General features: G+C 43.4%; 2 protein-coding genes across 6 annotated transcripts in view; one reads left to right on the top strand and one right to left on the bottom strand.

Moving 5' to 3' along the window:
• Positions 1–13308, bottom strand: part of MRPS27 (mitochondrial ribosomal protein S27) — a 61812-nt gene extending 48504 nt beyond the window's left edge. The window contains exons 1-2 of one of the 3 annotated variants that reach the window (XM_073344308.1): positions 13126–13308; positions 7883–7960 (exon numbers count right to left, since the gene is read on the bottom strand). In XM_073344308.1, the coding sequence (XP_073200409.1) occupies positions 7883–7960; positions 13126–13204 (157 nt within the window). In that variant the 5' untranslated portion in view covers positions 13205–13308. Of the gene's footprint in view, positions 1–7882; positions 7961–8371; positions 8394–11845; positions 12010–13125 lie in introns of those variants that run through there. The other 2 variants (XM_073344310.1, XM_073344309.1) reach the window with 2 other exon arrangements.
• Positions 13309–13399: 91 nt separating this feature from the next.
• The window catches only part of PTCD2 (pentatricopeptide repeat domain 2), a 39518-nt gene continuing 34633 nt past the window's right edge, over positions 13400–18284 (top strand). For all 3 annotated transcript variants that reach the window (XR_012158931.1, XM_073344313.1, XM_073344311.1), the window contains exon 1: positions 13400–13538. Coding sequence is in view for 2 of the 3 variants with exons in the window: in XM_073344313.1 (XP_073200414.1) it covers positions 13406–13538 (133 nt within the window). In the remaining variant the exon portion in view is untranslated. The remainder of the gene's footprint in view (positions 13539–18284) is intronic.

Genomic DNA, 18284 nt, shown 5'->3' with positions numbered 1-18284 from the left:
GAAAAGCTCTATTGCAGCATCTCAGATATGCCCCAAGGGTATCCCATCCATGATACTAAGAGACAGATTCACTGTCTCTCTATTCTCTTGTGTATCAGCTCCATTGCAAAGTCAGGGATACCAAATGCCTCCATGGTTCTGGCAGCAGCCCCAGGAGTACTTTCTCTGTCTCACAGGTCTGGTGACTTGCAAAACCTCTCCTCCAGCTCCCTTTCCAAACAGCTCTACTCACTGACCCCTTTGCAACTCACTCAGGGCCTGATCCAAAGCCTACTGAGCAATCAATGAGTCTTGCTATTGATATCAACAGGCTTTTGATCAGGCTCTTGCAGTGCAACAAAGAGAAGGAATGTGTTGATTATTTTAAAATTTGTTTTCCACCTGTTATTGTAATATGCAACGGCCATAATTTCTTTCCAGCACAAAGGATGTTAAGCTCTATACTTCAGCAGAGCAGGAGGGGACCATAGCCAGGAAAGGGGGGAAGAATGGCTCCACTACACCCGATTCTCCAGTGGTGTAAAGTCTTTGAGGGCCCTACCACCAGAGGCATAACATATTCTGTACCTGTGCAGTCTCCACTTACCCGAGACAGCTCTGAATTACAGAGCTGCAGCTGGCTTCCTGTAGACCCAGCCGTTCCACCTGAGTTCAAGCTCTTACAACTGGATTTTTAAAGGTATTTAGATGCCTGATGATGCAGATGGGCTCCTAGGCATCTAGTGGGATTTTTAGAAATGCCAATCTGCATCTTTAGAAATCTAAATACCTTTGAAAATCTAGCTCATTTACAAGTGTGGATAGGATCTTTTGCCAAATTTTCAAAAAAGGATGGCTAAAGCTACACACCTAAATCTGTATTCTGGCATATAAGTAAGCAGCTTGACTTCCCAGGTGCTAAGAAGGTGCAGCTCCCACAGACTGTTCAGCATCTCTGAAAAAGGCCACTTATTTTGGTACTTAAATGTGGATTTAGGTGTCTAAACACAAGATATCTAAGTAGGAAAATGTAGGCCTTTCACCTCAAGACCATGTCTGAATTACCATACTCAGTGAAATGCTGATTTTTAACCTAGCCATAGTTACCGCCATAATTATTGTTAACTTCAACTATCTTTCTCAAGTATTTTTCCCCCCACCCTTAGATAAATGTTATACAAGATTCTCCTAGGGAAGGCATGGAAAATTGTCAACAACCTATTGCCTTGAGTCACTAAGCTTAAGGGCAAATGTACCTGCTGTACTTTTCTTTTTTTTAAATTCCTTTGAAAATGTGTAGAAAAGGGAATGGTAGAAGGGACTGAATAATTCAATTCTCCCACATCTGATCAATTGATCTAGGTCTAGACAACTGATAACAGTTGGAGAGGCCATTTTGATTCTTCACAGCAGTGATAAAATTCAAACAGTGGAATGAACAACTCTTCAAGGGCAACATATGTATCAGCAACAGCAGGTTGACAGCAATTAGCTAAAGGCTAGTTACAGAAAGGTGCTCACCTGAGCATGATAAGACTATCTAGAGTTCTTAATCTACACAGTGACTAAGACAGGAAAGTATACAATAAGAATATGTTCGGTATTTAAACAATACCACAACATGGTTCTGTGGTGAATGAATATACAGCTTGGGAAACACACTTGTAGCAGGTTTCAGAGTAGCAGCCATGTTAGTCTGTATCCGCAAAAAGAAAAGGAGGACTTGTGGCACCTTAGAGACTATCAAATTTATTTGAGCATTTGTAGCAGTCATTTTTCAGACTTCATTGAGTTGTTGAGGATTTAATGTATCTCTATCTGAAGCTGAAAGATGTCTAGCACAGCTTTGAGTGTTGGTGTCCAATTCTGAAAGGCACACAGAGAACTCCCCCTGAACTATCTGATGAGAGTTGCACACACAGAGGACTTGCAGGATTAGCCCCTTGATCTGTCAATGAAGCTGGAAATCTGTCAGCACTTTACCACAGAAAGTAACTTGCACTACTGACACAGCTCCCTCAGCCCCAGTATAAAAATCACACTAAAATTAAAGCTTAACATATAAGTAACAGAAATCAGGTTAACTGAAAATTTAACATTGTCTGCCAAACTGCAGCTTCTATTGTAGTTACTAGAGATGAATGAATATTTTGCAGTGAACATATTCCAGATTTGCTTCTGTCTGTAGAGCGTGAGAGTAGATTGATTTTTCTGAAATTCATTTTAAATTATTCAGTGGTTTTTGTGAATTTAATTCTGTGGATTGCTATTTAATAAAAAATAATGTAGCTGTGTTGCAAATTATAAATGGGCTGTGGGTAGGTGTGGCAAGCTGATCAATTGGCCAGTCAAAAGCTCACGAAAGCTTATGCTCAAATAAATGTGTTAGTCTCTGTCATAAATATAAAGGGAAGGTAAACCCCTTTGAAATCCCTCCTGGCCAGGGGAAAGCTCCTCTCACCTGTAAAGGGTTAAGAAGCTAAAGGTAACCTCGCTGGCACCTGACCAAAATGACCAATGAGGAGACCAGATACTTTCAAAAGCTGGGAGGAGGGAGAGAAACAAAGGGTCTGTGGGTCTGTCTATAGTCTGTCTTTGTCGGGGATAGACCAGGAATGGAGTCTTAGAACTTTTAGTAAGTAATCTAGCTAGGTATGTGTTAGATTATGATTTCTTTAAATGGCTGAGAAAAGAACTGTGCTGAATAGAATAACTATTTCTGTGTATCTTTTTTGTAACTTAAGGTTTTGCCTAGAGGGGTTCTCTATGTTTTTTAATCTAATTACCCTGTAAGGTATCTACCATCCTGATTTTACAGGGGGGATTTCTTTATTTCTATTTACTTTTTTTTTTATTAAAAGTCTTCTTGTAAGAAAACTGAATGTTTTTTCATTGTTCTCAGATCCAAGGGTTTGGGTCTGTGGTCACCTATGCAAATTGAGGCTTTTTAACGAACCTTGTACAGGAAGTGGGGTGCAAGGTTCTGGGAAGTATTTTGGGGGGGAAAGACATGTCCAAACAGCTCTTCCCCAGTAACCAGTATTAGTTTGGTGGTGGTAGCGGCCAATCCAAGGACAAAGGGTGGAATATTTTGTACCTTGGGGAAGTTTTGACCTAAGCTGGTAAAGATAAGCTTAGGAGGTTTTTCATGCAGGTCCCCACATCTATACCCTAGAGTTCAGAGTGGGGGAGGAACCTTGACAGTCTCTAAGGTGCCACAAGTCCTCCTCCTTTTCTTTTTGTGAATACAGACTAACACGGCTGCTACTCTGAAACCTGTCAAATAACGTCAGTTAACCACAAATATTTGACCACTGTCAAATATTCCAGCAAGAATGCCTTGAAGTAGGCAGCGGCCTATCTTTTTAGATTGCATCATGGTGCCATTCTTTAGAACTTCATTTCATTATGTTTTGCATTTTTCTACGTTAAAGTAATTCAGTTAAGTAACTTGTTTGTTGTTAGGCATAAGTATCTAAGGCTAAGCCTGCCAGAGACCATAACGTCTTTTTTATTAGTGATCTAATAAATTAGTGCTTAAAGCATTTTACCATTTTTTACACTGTTTGACATCTTACTGGTCAAATGATCAACCCTCATGGTGGGATAGCTGAATGCAAGTGCATAATTTACATTTCTTAGCTTTCATGGCAGTAAAACCTGACCATATGTGTGTGGAAACACAAAAGGAGTGTTTACATGGCCAAGTGAATTTGTATTTAAATTCTAACAAATATCCACAGAAAATGTTTTTACACTTTGTCCAGCAGAGGTAATTATCAAATAGGAGATTAATATGATCAACTCTCATTCAAGGTTAATTTTTACTGAATTATTTCAGAAGACAGTATAACCATATATTATGCCATTATTTTAAAAAAAAAAGAGTGGGGGTCACTTAAATTCAACGCATCCCCTTCCACCCTTAGTCATGGAAATAATGGGCTCTTCTATTTCTTGTTTATTTTTAAATCTGTTTGTGGAAACTAAAATTCCTGCTCCCTACAATTGGGTGGCTCAGGGAACCTACTAATGAAAGTCATTCACCTCCTAAGTTACTGATTTTTCAAATGTAACTCAGGCCAACAGTGGCTAACATCTGACTGCTGTTCAGTGGCCTGTCTTACATGAATGTGGTCTCAAACGAGGAGTCCGGTGGCACCTTAAAGACTAACAGATTTATTTGGGCATAAGCTTTCATGGGTAAAAATCCCACTTCAGATGCAACATGAATGTGGTCTCAGTTCAGTTCCAGATCTGTCCATCACAAAAACCGCTCTGACAACTGGCACCCTTATGGCAAACATGTAATTAGCATGGAGACTGAACTATCATCTCACTCACAATGGTGATCATAAAGAACAAGGTTGAAGCCCACTGACGAGGCAATGTTGGGAAGCTGGTACCTATGACATACCTGTCCTGTGAGTGAAGACCTACTTCAGTGCAGAATTGTTAAGTGCTCAACTTCAGTTTTTATAGAAACAAAACACTTTGGAGGAAAAAATTCTGTCCTATGTTGGGAGACTGAATGATGGCTCGAGTCAAGAGCTCACCCTACGTAACTTTAGTATTACATCAAATGTCTCTCTGCTCTCAACTGCCAACATGCAAATAAGATGCAGCACACACAACTGGCCCTGGCCTCTACATTCCTGGGATCCATCAGGAAAGGACTGATTTTTATAACAAAGGCCTTGTCACTGAAGTCTACAAAGAGAGCACTGCCATCTACTGTTCTGATAGGACAGCTTTGATAAGTAAAATACCAATGCTTTTTCAAACAAAATGAACAACTTATTTTGCTGCCCCACTTCTGCGGTCTCTACTTCCCATCAATCTACTGTCAGTTAATTTCATCTTTTTTGTTGATAGATCAACTGAAATTTTAGAGAATGTAGGTCCATCCAATCCTCCTTTTTGAGCATCTAATTTTCAGAAGAGAGTCTATTGTTAAACAGGTTTCAGAGTAACAACCGTGTTAGTCTGTATTCGCAAAAAGAAAAGGAGTACTTGTGGCACCTTAGAGACTAACCAATTTATTTGAGCATGAGCTTTCGTGAGCTACAGCTCACGGTATGCATCCGATGAAGTGAGCTGTAGCTCACAAAAGCTCATGCTCAAATAAATTGGTTAGTCTCTAAGGTGCCACAAGTACTCCTTTTCTTATTGTTAAACAGATTTTTTTCCCCGATCAGTAGGCTATTTGAAAACCATGACCAGGACATGTCAATCTCATCTTTTAAAAACCCACTGTTCTTTAGTTAGCATTTGTTCCACATCCAAAACTATGTTCTCCTCTGCAATATTTGGATGTCTCAATCCTATCACTCCAGGAACATTAACTTTAGGCTATAATCATCATTTATTTTTATGGAGTCAAGTTTGTAACAATACACATACAGATAACACAGTAAAGGAACAAGCCTGAAACACAACCATGTCATCAGAGTAGTGGAACAGAGGGAATTTGTGTAAAGAACACTTCTTGTTTGTTTATATCAAAAATATTACTTTCTTTAAATCATCATGAGATGTGCCAGATTGACAACCATAGAGATTATAGGCGTCTACCAGCAAAACAGATACAGAGGGGTAAGTGCCAGTTTAATCTTCTTTCTCAGTGTTCTGCAGGAGTTGAAGAGTCCATGAAAAATTCTTCAATATTACTAAAACAAGTTGTCTTAATATGAATAATTCATCCTAGTAGTAATTATTTTTTTGCTCTTACGCACATGATTAAATGTGCAGCAACACAATTAGCAAAGACTAATTACAGTCCAGATGTCTGATGTCATCTCCGCCAACATGCTATTAGAAATGACATGGTTTTACTAACTTCTTTTGTTCCTTCCAGGAACAAGACACCAAAACCCAAACCAAATGAATGAATTTGTTCTAATAACCCTGAGAAAGGGAAAAGCAGTCTTGACTTTCAGAGGCAGCCAGGAGTAAGGTAACTGCTTTGGACCAAGGTCTCAGGCAGAAAAGAGGTTGTAGTCTCCCTCCCCAAAAAGTGTCATAAGAGAGCTGTATGATCAGGGCTATAGTCATTGATATAAAAAAACTCTGGTAGCCTATGTACAGTAAAATGAGTTAGTATCAGTCCAGTTATTTATGAATAGATGAAAAAGTTATGCACTATAGAGAGCAGTTCACAGATCCATAAACATTAATGCTACAAGGGATTCTGGTGATCATGACCTCCTGCACAACACAGGCCATAGACTTTCACCCAGTAATCCAGTATTTATCCTATAACTTCTTGTTGAGCTACACCACATCTTTTAGAAACATTTCCAATCTTGATTTGAGATGACATCTTACAGTGGCAAGAAAACTGACTGGATACTGCAGTACATTTCCTCTCCCACCCCCTCTAAGCTTCTACAGTTGCAACACCCTTCTCCTCCTCTTCTGCCGCCCCCCTCAAAATCACAACTGGCACTAACTGGTCCTTAGTGCAGATCTTCTGGATTTATCCAAGCATAATCGAGATCAGATTACAGCCTCATACATGGCTAGGAAAATCCCTTTGCCTAAAGGAAGCTGAAAGCTTGCCATGAAACTACCCTATGATACGCCATGCAGCTCAGAGTGGATACTGTGGTGCACGATGAGTAGAGCCCTACCACATTCACTGCCAGGAAAAACGTGTCACAGACTCTGAAATCTGATCTCCCACTGTAAAATCCAGTCTTTTGTGTGCTTTTACCCTATACTATACTGATTTTTGCAGGGAAGACCAGAGTTTCTCAAATTGAGGGGGTGGGGTCCTGACCCAAAAGGGAGTTGCAGGTTATTTTAGGGGGGATCACGGTATTGCCCGCTTACTTCTGTACTGTCTTCAGAGCTGGGCAACCGGAGAACAGCAGCTGTTAGCTGGGCACCCAGCTCTGCAGGTAGCAGCACAGAACTAAGGGTAGCAAAACCATACCAGGCCGTCCTTACTTCTGCGCTGCTGGCGACAGCTCTGCTTTGAGAGCTGGGCTCCCAGCCAGCAGCCACTGCTCTCCCACTGCCCAGCTCTGAAGGCAGCACTGCCGCCAGCAGCAGCACAGAAGTAAGGGTAGCAGTACCACAACCCCTCCCCCAACTCCTTTTTGGGGTCAGGACCCCTACACTTACAACATTGTGAAATTTCAGATTTAAATAGCTGAAATCATGAAATTTACTATCTGTAAAATCCCATGGCTGTGAAATTGACCAAAATAGACTGTCATTTTGGTAGGGAGATAGGAGATGTAGTCCAGCCCAGGAGCTCAGCCCAAAGGAGATAATACAAGTGCACAGACTACAACTCCCATGAAACACCATAGCAGATGGTTTAATGTTGAACAAACCCAAAACTAAGTTTCAATTTTCCTGATAGAAAATTAATAAATCTCAGCAAAAAATGTAGCAGACACGGAGATTTCAGTCAGTCTTTTTGAAAATTATCCTCCAATAGTTTACAAAATGACATCTTGCACATCTAACACATCTTACTGTTAATTGTAAGTAACACAGACTGCCTTTTAAATTTTGATATCAAAACTTAGAATGGGCACTTGAACTTCTCAGATAATAAAAAAAAATCACATCCATGGAATGTGTATTTTTCGTGGGAAAAAAAACAATTTACAGAAAAGACATTTTTCTAATTTTAATGAAAGGTATAAAGTCTACCCTTGGCAGAAAGTATCTGCATGTTTTTGTTTTGGATCAATAGTACAGACAGGCAAGATATTTCTAACTTACAGGATTGGATTCTGATCCTCTTACTCAATCTTAGTAGCATTTTACTCCACAAATACTCAGTGTTAAGTACTAAAAAATGTGAGTAATGGTATTAACTCTTCCTTAATGATTTTAGATTTTTTTTCAGTTAGTCAACATGAGTAAATGTAAAAACTTTCCTTACCCAAGCTGTGCACCTCTTTTTCTCTTTCTTCCCATCTTGAACTGTCCACGTAAGCTGCAGAAAGAATAGATCTTCTGCCTAATTTAAAAATATATATATATATATATTGAAGTCAGGTCACTTAAAGGAGTCAGTTTAACTAAATGAACATTTTATTAGAACAATTTTTTATATTTTTCCATTCACTGAATTAACTGTAACTGTTTTGTGAGCACTCCATATTTCAAGCAGTTAATTCATCATATATGCATTCAAACCATAGTAAGACAAGACATTACCGTGGTCACTTTCTTTTCCCTAGAAGCATCTATAATCCCCTCCAACATGAAATTAACTTCCACAACACTTAACTTGATTTTAGCATTTGAGAGAGAGCTTTTGGGCATTAAAACATTTATTGTTCACAAACTACTTATTTTCTCTATGCCTCTAATAAAAACCTAAGACCAGGAAACATGAATGAACAAAAGCAAGAAGTAAAAAACCCACTTGGCATCAAGCATGTACTTTTCTCCACATACTTCTCTGTTCATACACATTTGTGATTAGGACTTCAATTTTTCAACGGAACCTTTTTTTGGCAAAAAAAAAAATGCAGATTCAATAACATAACTTCATGTCAGTTTGTAAACCGATGTCTGTTTCCCCAAATTGTTTCAGAATATAAATCTGAAACTCAAAGCATTTTGTTTTGATATTTTCCAAACAATGTTACAATTTTTCAGTTTGAAATGACTTCAGGTTTTGAAATGTCATTCAGTTTTATTCAGCAAATTCAAAAATGTTAAAGCTCAAAATTTAAATGAAAAGTTTCGTAAAAACAATGTTTTGTTCAACCCACAATTTTATTTTTTTACTACTTCTATTTGCCTAAAGTTTTCATTTTAGAACCAACTCAAAAGGATTTTTTTTTCAAATTGCCAATAAGCCAAATAAAAAATGGTTATTCTCCAAGCTCTCTTTGAGAGACACTGGCAGCCCTGTGAAACATGAGCAAGACTCTTCATATCTTCTGGAAAACAAGGGCAAGTGCTGAATCCTGGAGGACAGGGAACACCATTGTACAAAGGAATACATGAGAGGTGCAAGAGCAGCATGTCATGTGTTGCTGAAGGGAAAAGAGGTAAAGATATGGATGGAAAATGCTTTGAAAGACTTGGATGAAATATTTATGTACAAATTAATATTATGGTTCCACACACTACATAGCACTTGTTTTCAAGACCTCATCTGAAAGCACTAACAAACCTCATTAAAGTCATTGTTTTTCATTTTACTCCTACAGTTATTTTCCTGCTATAGCTGGAAGCTAGAAAATGAACCTCTCGCTTCACCACCCTTCTTTTTAAAGATGTCCAGTTCTGCATTTCTTTGCAAATGTGCATCAAACAGATCTGGTGGCCTGGAGTCCTGTGGTCTGAATACATTTATTGTATGCATTCAGCTGTACAAAAAGGTTTCAAATCACAAGAAGCATTTAATATCCTCCATTCTTCAATATAAGTGGTAGGTGTGTTAAACAGTGATAACTTTAATTAGCCATTTTAGAACAATTTTCCCTTTTGTTTGTGTCTGTGTGCACAGTGAGTTGGTTAAGAATGCCAGCTGTAGAGGCTGAAATGTGATGTCTCCACACAGTACAGACATCATAATGAAGGGACATTATGCAAAAGGGAGTTGCTGGAAGGTCACCAGGTTATTTTAGGGGGGGAATCATGGTATTACTACTCCTACTTCTGTGCTGCCTTCAGAGCTTCATCCCTAACCATGAGGGTAGTTCAGTCTCCATGCTACTTCACTTTTGTCACAAGAATACCGTTTAGTGCCAAATGAAAAGGTGGTGATTTCTGTGACATGGACAGTGACCTACTATTAAGCAACAAGGAGAGATTTCAAATTACTGAAATTGTAAACACACCCAACAAACTCCACCACCAGAGCTGTTTATGTACAGGGTTTTAAGGAGAACTCTAGTTCAATTTTGCCCCAAATTTTGCTTTTGTAAAAACAAGCTTTAATAAAAATGGTTAAGTTGGGTTGCTGCAGGTCAGTAGTCTCCAACCTCTTTTACACCAAGATCACTCTCTGAATCTAAGGGCAACCCAGGATCTACCCCACCCCTTCCCCCAAGGCCCTGCCCCGCTCACTTCATTTCTCGCCACCCCTGTTGCTCGCCCGCCCTTCCTCACTTCACTTTCAGTGGGCTGGGGCAGGTTGTTGGGGTTCAGGAGGGGGTGTAGGCTCTGGACTGGGGCTAAAGGGCTCACAGTGTGGGAGGAGTCTCTAGGCTGAGCCTGGGGGAAGGGGTGAGGAGTGCAAGCTCGAGGAGGGAGTTTGGGCACAGAAGCGGGCTCCAGGATGGGGCAGAGTGTTGGGATACAGGAGGGCGTACAGGGTGCTGGCTCTGAGAAGGGGGTCAGGGCAGGGGCTACCACATGCTGCCTTTGGGAGGGGGGTCTGAGTTTGGGGTGCAGGAGAGGGTTCAGGGTGCAGAAAGGGGTATGGGATGCTGGTTCCAGGAGGGGGCTCAGGGTGGGGCACTCACAGAGATCCCCTTAGGACTGTCACCTGATGTGCTGAAATTACATCTGAGCCCATTTTCCCCGCTAGCTTAGGATTCCAGAACCCTGCCTTGTTGTGCCAGACACCCTAGCCTGCTGCAACACAGACCCAGGGTCTGGGCCATGACCCCAAAAGCTGCAGATTAACTAAAAACAACTCAGCAGGTTACCTGTCCCCAGCACCCAGACACCTAGCTCCCAAGGGGATCTAAATCCATTTTACTCTGTATAAGGCTTATACCGGGTAAATTTGTAAATTGTTCGCCCTTTGTATCACTGATAGAGATGCACAGCTGTTTGCTCCCCCAGGCATTAATCACTTACTGTGGGTTTATTAATAAATAAAAGTGATTTTATTAAGTATAAAAAGTAGGATTTAAGTGGTTTCAAGTAATAATAGGCAGGACAAAGTAAGTCACAAAAGCAAAATAAAACAAACTCACAAGTCTAAGCCCAGTACATTAAGAAACTGATTACAGGTAATATCTCAAGCTCAAAGATGAGCCAATAAGCTTTTTTTTCCACAGACTAGACCCCTTCCTCGTCTAGGCCAAATCCTTTCCCCCCTGTACAGTCTTTGCTAGATCCAGCAGACATCTCAGGTGTTAAACAGGGGTTTTCTCATGACTGGGAGCCTTTGTGGCCTGTTCCACCCCTTTTTATAGCTTTGGCACAAGGCAGGAATCTTTTGTCTGTGCTTGTCCCCACCCCACCAATGGAAAAGTACAAGGATTAAGATGGATTCCAGTATCATGTGACATGGTCACATGTCACTGTAAAACCCCTAGTCTCCATTCTTCCTGGGTTGGCCTACAGTACAGAGGAAGGCTTGCATGTAAATGAACCACTTACAATCAATTGTCCTAGTCAATGGGAGCCATCAAGATCCTAAACAACCATTCAGGGCCCACACTTTGCATAATTACAATAGGACCTCAGAGTTATACTTCATATGTCTAGCTTCAGACACAAGAATGATACATGCATAGAAATAGGAAAAATATATTCAGTAGTTTATAACCTTTGTTATGATAGCTTACAAGAGACCTTTTGCATAAAGCATATTCCAGTTACATCATATTCACACTCATAAGCATATTTCCATAAAACATATGGAATGCAACATCACAGTGCTGACTCAGGGAGAAGGGTCCAAAGTGTTGGGGCGCAGGAGGGAGTACAGGGTGCTGCCTCTGGGAAGGGAACCAGGGCTTGGGGTCCAGGAGAGGGTTTGGGGTGCTGGTTCCAGGAGGGGGCTCAGGGCTGAAGTGCAGGAGGGGGTTTGGATGATGGCTCTGAGAGGGGGCTCAGGGTGGGGCTTGGGTTGCAGGAGGGGTATGGGGTGCTGGTTCTGGGAGGGGGCTCAGGGATGGGGTGCAGCCTCCCACCAGGCAGCACTTACCTCCAATAGCTCAGTGAGGCTAAGGCAGGCTCCCTGCCTACCCTGACCCTAAGCTGCTCCCAGATGGGGCCAATGCACCCCTGCGGGAAGGGGGGGAAGGGAGGAAGAATGTGTCTCCGTATGCTGCCCCTCTCTCCAAGCACCGCCCCTTAGTTCTCCTGGCCAATGGGAGCTGCAGGAGCAGCCCACAGAGGGAGACGCCTGCCCCCTGGGGCATCACTGGCTGCTTCCGGAAGCGGCATGGGTCTGATAGACAGGGAGTCTGCCCTAGAGGCAGCCACACTATGCTGCTGGAGATCACAATCAACCAGTCAATCATGATTGACAGGTTGGTGACCACTGCCCTAGGTGGTGGTGTTATAGCCAAATTGGTCCCAAGCTATTAGAGAGACAAGGTGGATGAGGTAATACTATCTCACTCACCTTACCTCTCTAACTTTTGTTGCTGGATGGATAATTTTTGGTAAGCGTTTATCCCTGCCGATTTTAGAGCCCCAGCATTACAGCAGGGTGCCAATTCATGTTATCCTGAAAAGCAGGTGACTGGATAGATGATAGTATGGTGGTGAATGCGCAATAAATGTAGGTCTACATTCGCAACTGTAGTCAGAGTTGGTGCTAGGCAGAAGCAGACTCAACAATTGCTTAAGGCCCTGAGCAGCTCAAAAAGGCTCCCTATTAATTATTAGTATGTGTTGTGGGCCACCCCAAAAAATATTCCTGCTTGGAGCCCCGAGTGGACTAGCATGGGCACTGGCTTTAGTAACCCCCTTATGCCAGGTGCAGGAGCCATAGGAGGACACTCAACTCTGACTCCTCCTTTGCACGCAGAGCTCCCAGAGCACTTTACACTGGCGGGGAGGGGCATGATTATCCCCATTTTACAGGTCACCCCAGCAGTGCGCTTAGCGTGACTAAATGTCCCAATTTTATAGAGACAGTCCCGATTTTGTTGGTTTTTTTTAATATAGGCTCCTATTACCCCCCACCCCGTCCCCATTTTTCACACTTGCTGTCTGGTCATCTCCTAAGTGCACTACGGAGCCAGAAGCAGATCCCAGCTCTCCTGCACTGGCCTTTGACGCCCGGGCATACAGCAGCCGTGCGCGGGCGGCGAGCTCGGACCTGCTCCGATCCCAGGGGCACGCAGGAGGTGATGGGACCAAGCGGTGCCCGACAGCCTGACTGATTCCGCCCGGGAGTCCGCACCCCCCAGCGAGCCCCAGGGCAGCTGGAGCCTGCGGACTGCCCCGGGCCACGCGCTCTGGACCGTCACCCACCTGCCACGGCGCGAGGCACTCTCGCACCCCCAGCCCGGCCCCAGAAGACCACGGCTCGCTGGAGCATGGGGGCCGCCATCTCGGAATGTACCACTCCCTGAGGCGGAGAGGGGAGACAAGAACAGCCACAGAGACAGTGCTCCTCTGACCTAGCTATTTAGCTACCGAGGAGTCGCGCACCTCCCTGCCCCTGGAGGGACACCAGCGCGAGCGAGGGGGGCGGGGTGAATTCCATTTACGGGTGGCCTCTTTCGCCGCCCCGCCCCGCCTCTGAGCGCAGATGGTACGTTCCGAGGACAGAATGGCCGCCGCGGTAGCGAGAGGTTCCAATGGAATCCTGCGGGAGACAATGAAACGTTCCATGCTGGTCTCAGCTGCCGCAGCGCCCAGCTGCTGGAGCTGCCCGCACGGAGGTACCCCCCGGGCGTCTGGCCTAGGCTCGGGAGAGGGGTGGGGGCGTCGTGTGCGCGCAGGCTGGATAGGCTGCGCACTCCAGGGACGGCGTCACGGCCCAGGAGGACTACGCTTCCCAGCATGCACTGTAGCGCTTGGGTTTAGTGGACTCGGCAAACTGGCGCTGGGGCTGCTGGGATGTGTGGTCCCTTCTGAGCTCCGTCTGCTCGCTACTGGGCTGGCGTGGAGCGGCCCCTGGGCCTGTCAGCGGCGTGCTTCGGAGCGTGTGCGCCACTGTATTTGGGGTTAGGCTCCGCCGGGGGAGCGGGGCTGTTGGAGCTGGCTGTCTGCCCTGCCCGCAGCGGTACAAAGGGCTAGAGAGCCGCTTGTGTCAGCAGCTAACAGCGCTCAGCGTCGGGCTGCGCTGTCCGAGGGGAGCGTGTAAATCCCCCCCGCCCCCACTGCCCGCCATATGGGGCCTCAGTCCGAAATAGGGATTCCTGGGGTGGGATCATAGAATATCAGGAAGGGACCCCAGAAGGTCATCTAAGCCAACCCCCTGCTCGAAGCAGGACCAATCCCCAACTAAATCATCCCAGCCAGGGCTTTGTCAAGCCTGACCTTAAAAACCTCTAAGGAAGGAGATTCCACCACCTCCCTAGGTAACACATTCCAGTGTTTCACCACCCTCTGAGTGAAAAGGTTTTTCCTAATATCCAACCTAAACCTCCCCACTACAACTTGAGACCATTACTCCTTGTTCTGTCATCAGCTATCACTGAGAACAGTCTAGAGCCATCCTCTTTGGAACCCACTTTCAGGTAGTTGAAAGCAGCTATCAAATCCCCCCCTCATTCTTCTTTTCCGCAGACTAAACAATCCCAGTTCCCTCAGCCTCTCCTCATAAGTCATGTGTTCCAGTCCCCTAATCATTTTTGTTGCCCTCTGCTGGACGCTTTCCAATTTTTTCACATCCTTCTTGGAGTGTGGTGCCCAAAACTGGACACAGTACTCCAGATGAGGCCTCACCAGTGTCGAATAGAGGGGAACAATCATATCCCTCGATCTGCTGGATCAGGGGTGCTGGAATTAGGAGTGCTGCAGCACTCTCTGGCTTGAAATTGTTTCCATCACATACAGGGTTTATAGTTTTGTTCAATGGCTTTCAGCATCCCCCCTATAAAAATTGTTTTAATGCTACTGGCTAGGTTAGGGACGTGGTGGGAGATGTGGGTTCTGTTTCCAGCTCTGCAGCTGGATCCCTGGGTGAGTAATATGCAGATCACTTCATCTCTGTGCCTCACTTTTCCAATCTGTAAATATAAGGTCATGCTTACTGGCCTTGAAAAGTGCTTTAATTTTATTTTTTTATGTAAAAATTTCCCAGTGAGAACAGCGCCCTTGCCCAAACCCCTGTTGCCTCTGCTTGTTGACACCCAGTCGTTATTTTGACAAATTTTCCAAATGCCCTAATCTGAGACCTACTGTGTTCGTGGAAATAAAGGAAAGGGAATCCACCCAACAAAAGCTGCATTTCTGTTTCACAAAAAGAAAAGGAGTACTTCTGGCACCTTAGAGACTAACCAATTTATTTGAGCATAAGCTTTCGTGAGCTACAACTCACTTCATCGGATGCATACTGTGGAAAGTGTAGAAGATCTTTTATACACACAAAGCATGAAAAAATACCTCCCCCCACTCTCCTTACAATGTGTATGATAATCAAGTTGGGCCATTTGCAGCGCAAATCCAGGTTTTCTCACGCCCCTCCCCCCCAACACGCACACAAACCCACTCTCCTGCTGGTAATAGCTTATCTAAAGTGACCACTCTCCTTACAATGTGTATGATAATCAAGGTGGGCCATTTCCAGCACAAATCCAGGGTTTAACAAGAATGTCTGGGGGGTGGGCGGGGGTTAGGAAAAAACAAGGGGAAATAGGTTACCTTGCATAATGACTTAGCCACTCCCAGTCTCTATTTCTGTTTCAGTGCTTCTAGCATTTAAGAGCAACAGAACAGCCTGTGTAACTACATCCTTGTTGCATTCCTTACCTACAACTTGTGATGTTGGAGGTGCCTTAACTGGGAATGGCCTTCCATTTATTATTGTCCTATCTTTTTAGAAATGAGAATTCCTCGATGGGCCTTCCTTTTATGGAAGCTTCTGAACAATGAAAGGCCACTTCAACAAAAGCAGGTTTCTTGACAGAGCTGCTTTTCTTAGTGAGTGGAATCTCCATGATCCCACAATGTACATTGCTAGTGATCAGTTCAATACATACTTTTCCCCTCTAAAGTTTCTTTTCAATTTTCTACTCTATAAGTTACAAATTTAAGGCTATAGAGTACTTCAGAAGACAAAGAATTGAATTCAACCCAGATAAAATCATTCAGTCCCATACACAGACTCTCTGTCCCAGCGCTGATTCAGTGGCTACTGAATGTCTGCCCTGTATGATACCCAGCTTATCTGCTTTAGAAGGTTGAAGGGATGTCTGCCTTGCTAGGATGTACTTCCAGAGAGTCTAGATATTCCAAACCTGATACTGAAGCTTTGTCTACACTATCAGTGCTTTGCTGATATAGCTATGTTGGTGTAGATACAGCTTACACGAGTTAATTTGTCTATCGGCATAGTGCTTCTTGAAGCAGAAAAGTGCTTCTTGAACTGTGTTAGCTATTCCAACAGAAGCACTTTTATATCAGCATAGCTGTGTCTCTGGGGTGGGGGGGTTGTCAGCATAATCGTGCCTGTTAGGGGATGTGGGTTTTTTCACACCCCCGACCGAACTAGACATGCTGAGAAAACTTTGTAATGTAGACCTGGTCTTAGATAACTAAAGGCTTGTTTTCACTGCAGAGTTGTTAACTTGAGCTCTTATTGTTGCTCCCATCCACACACATAAACCTCTCACTTGACTCAAGCTGAGATATATGATAAAGCCTGAAGGATGTTTGCTCTTGGGCTGGTAACCCACCCATTTTGCAGTGTGGATGCAAGCTAAAGCATTTGAATGCTGATAGTCCTCCGGTGCTTTCAGGGTTCCCTCCCCACTCTGAACTCTACGGCACAGATGTGGGGACCCCCATGAAAGACCCCCTAAGCTTATTTCTACCAGCTTGGGTTAAAACTTCCCCAAGGCACAAATTCTTCCTTGTCCTTGGAACGGTATTTCTGCCACCACCAAGTGAGTTAGATAAAGATTTAGGAAAAGGACCACTTGGAGTTCCCGTTTCCCCAAAATATCCTCCCAAGCTCCCTTCACCTACTTTCCTGGGGAGGCTTGAGAGTAAACAAGGTGAGCACAGACCAGACTCTTGGATTTTTAGGACACTAAAAACCCCAAACAGAACTTTTTATTATAAAGGAAAAAAAAGTAAAAGAAACACCTCTGTAAAATCAGGATGGAAGATAATTTTACAGGGTAATAAGATTTAAAACACAGAGGATTCTCCTCTAGGCAAAATTTTAAAGTTACAAAAAAACAGAAATAAATCTTCCTCCTAGCATAGGGAAAATTCACAAGCTAAAACAAAAGATCTAATCTAATGCATTTCCTTCCTATTACTTACAATTTGTAATCTTAGATGCTTAGTTCAGGTATGGCTTTAGAAGATGTATTTTCCCTGCCTTGGTTCCTCTCTGTCCTGGAGAGAACAACAAAAGCCCAAAACAAAAACCTTCCCCCACAGATTTGAAAGTATCTTCTCCCCTTATTGGTCCTTTTGGTCAGGTGCCAAACAGGTTATCTGAGCTTCTTAACCCTTTACAGGTAAAGGAGGGATTTTATGCAACCCTTAGCTGTATGTTTCTGACAAGTGCTTTCTCACAATTAGCCCCAGGTGGACAGAAAGACAGCCAAGTTCTGCAGTTTACTGGGAAAGAACTATAAAGCAGCTCAGTTTACTTCAGCACTAACAGCCATGAGATGAGCCCCTCAGAAGTCCCAGTAATACATGCACCAGGGACGCTCTTGAGTATAGCTTTGCAGCGTGGCCACTCACACCCAGGTGAGGCCAACGCAAGTGCTCATCACCCTCAGTTAACTCTGCAGTCAAGATATATACTATGCCATCCTCTCCTGTCTTTCAGCAGCTTCTAGGAAATGAGTTTGTTTACATAGAATAAACATTTCTTTTCACTTTTAGAAAATATTATGGAAATGTTTAAAAGACCCACTCAGTTGCAACATGTACACGAATTTTTAGATAGGTAAAGAGGCAGTTTGCAGGAGGTTTTCCATAGGGATAAATAGTAGCTGTATTTTTCAGTGCAGCATTAATAATGCATGTACCAGTCACCCCACCAACCTCTCTACTTACGATTTTTATTCTGTTCCCTCCTGCTTCATTTTCTTTTATCTTTCAGATTGTAGTCTTTTCGGGGCAGGGATTTGAGGGCATTTGGGATTTAGCAGGATCAAGCCCAAAGATAGAAGTACCTGGGTTGAAATCACAGTTCTAACACTGGGCTTTATAGCTGCAGTTGTAACTAGTGGTAGGATACACTAGTAACTTCTTAGTAGTAATCACTGATTCTGGGTGGAAGCTGTATATGTGTAATTAACGGAATGAAGGGGAAAAAGACATTGTTTCACATGAAGAATCTAAAACAGGAAGTGTTCTGTCAGCTCCAGAATTAGGCCTTTCAGAGCTTTACTGTGTATGATTCATGGTGGTTGGTCCAGTCCTATTGTTTCCCACTACACTTTACACAGTCATGACTACCAGGGCCTCTGTCTGCATTGTCCTCCAAATGTTTC

The sequence above is a fragment of the Lepidochelys kempii genome, chromosome 5, assembly GCF_965140265.1.
Source record: "Lepidochelys kempii isolate rLepKem1 chromosome 5, rLepKem1.hap2, whole genome shotgun sequence".
Taxonomy (NCBI): Eukaryota; Metazoa; Chordata; order Testudines; family Cheloniidae; genus Lepidochelys; species Lepidochelys kempii.
This window is presented reverse-complemented; position numbering and strand designations above follow the sequence as displayed.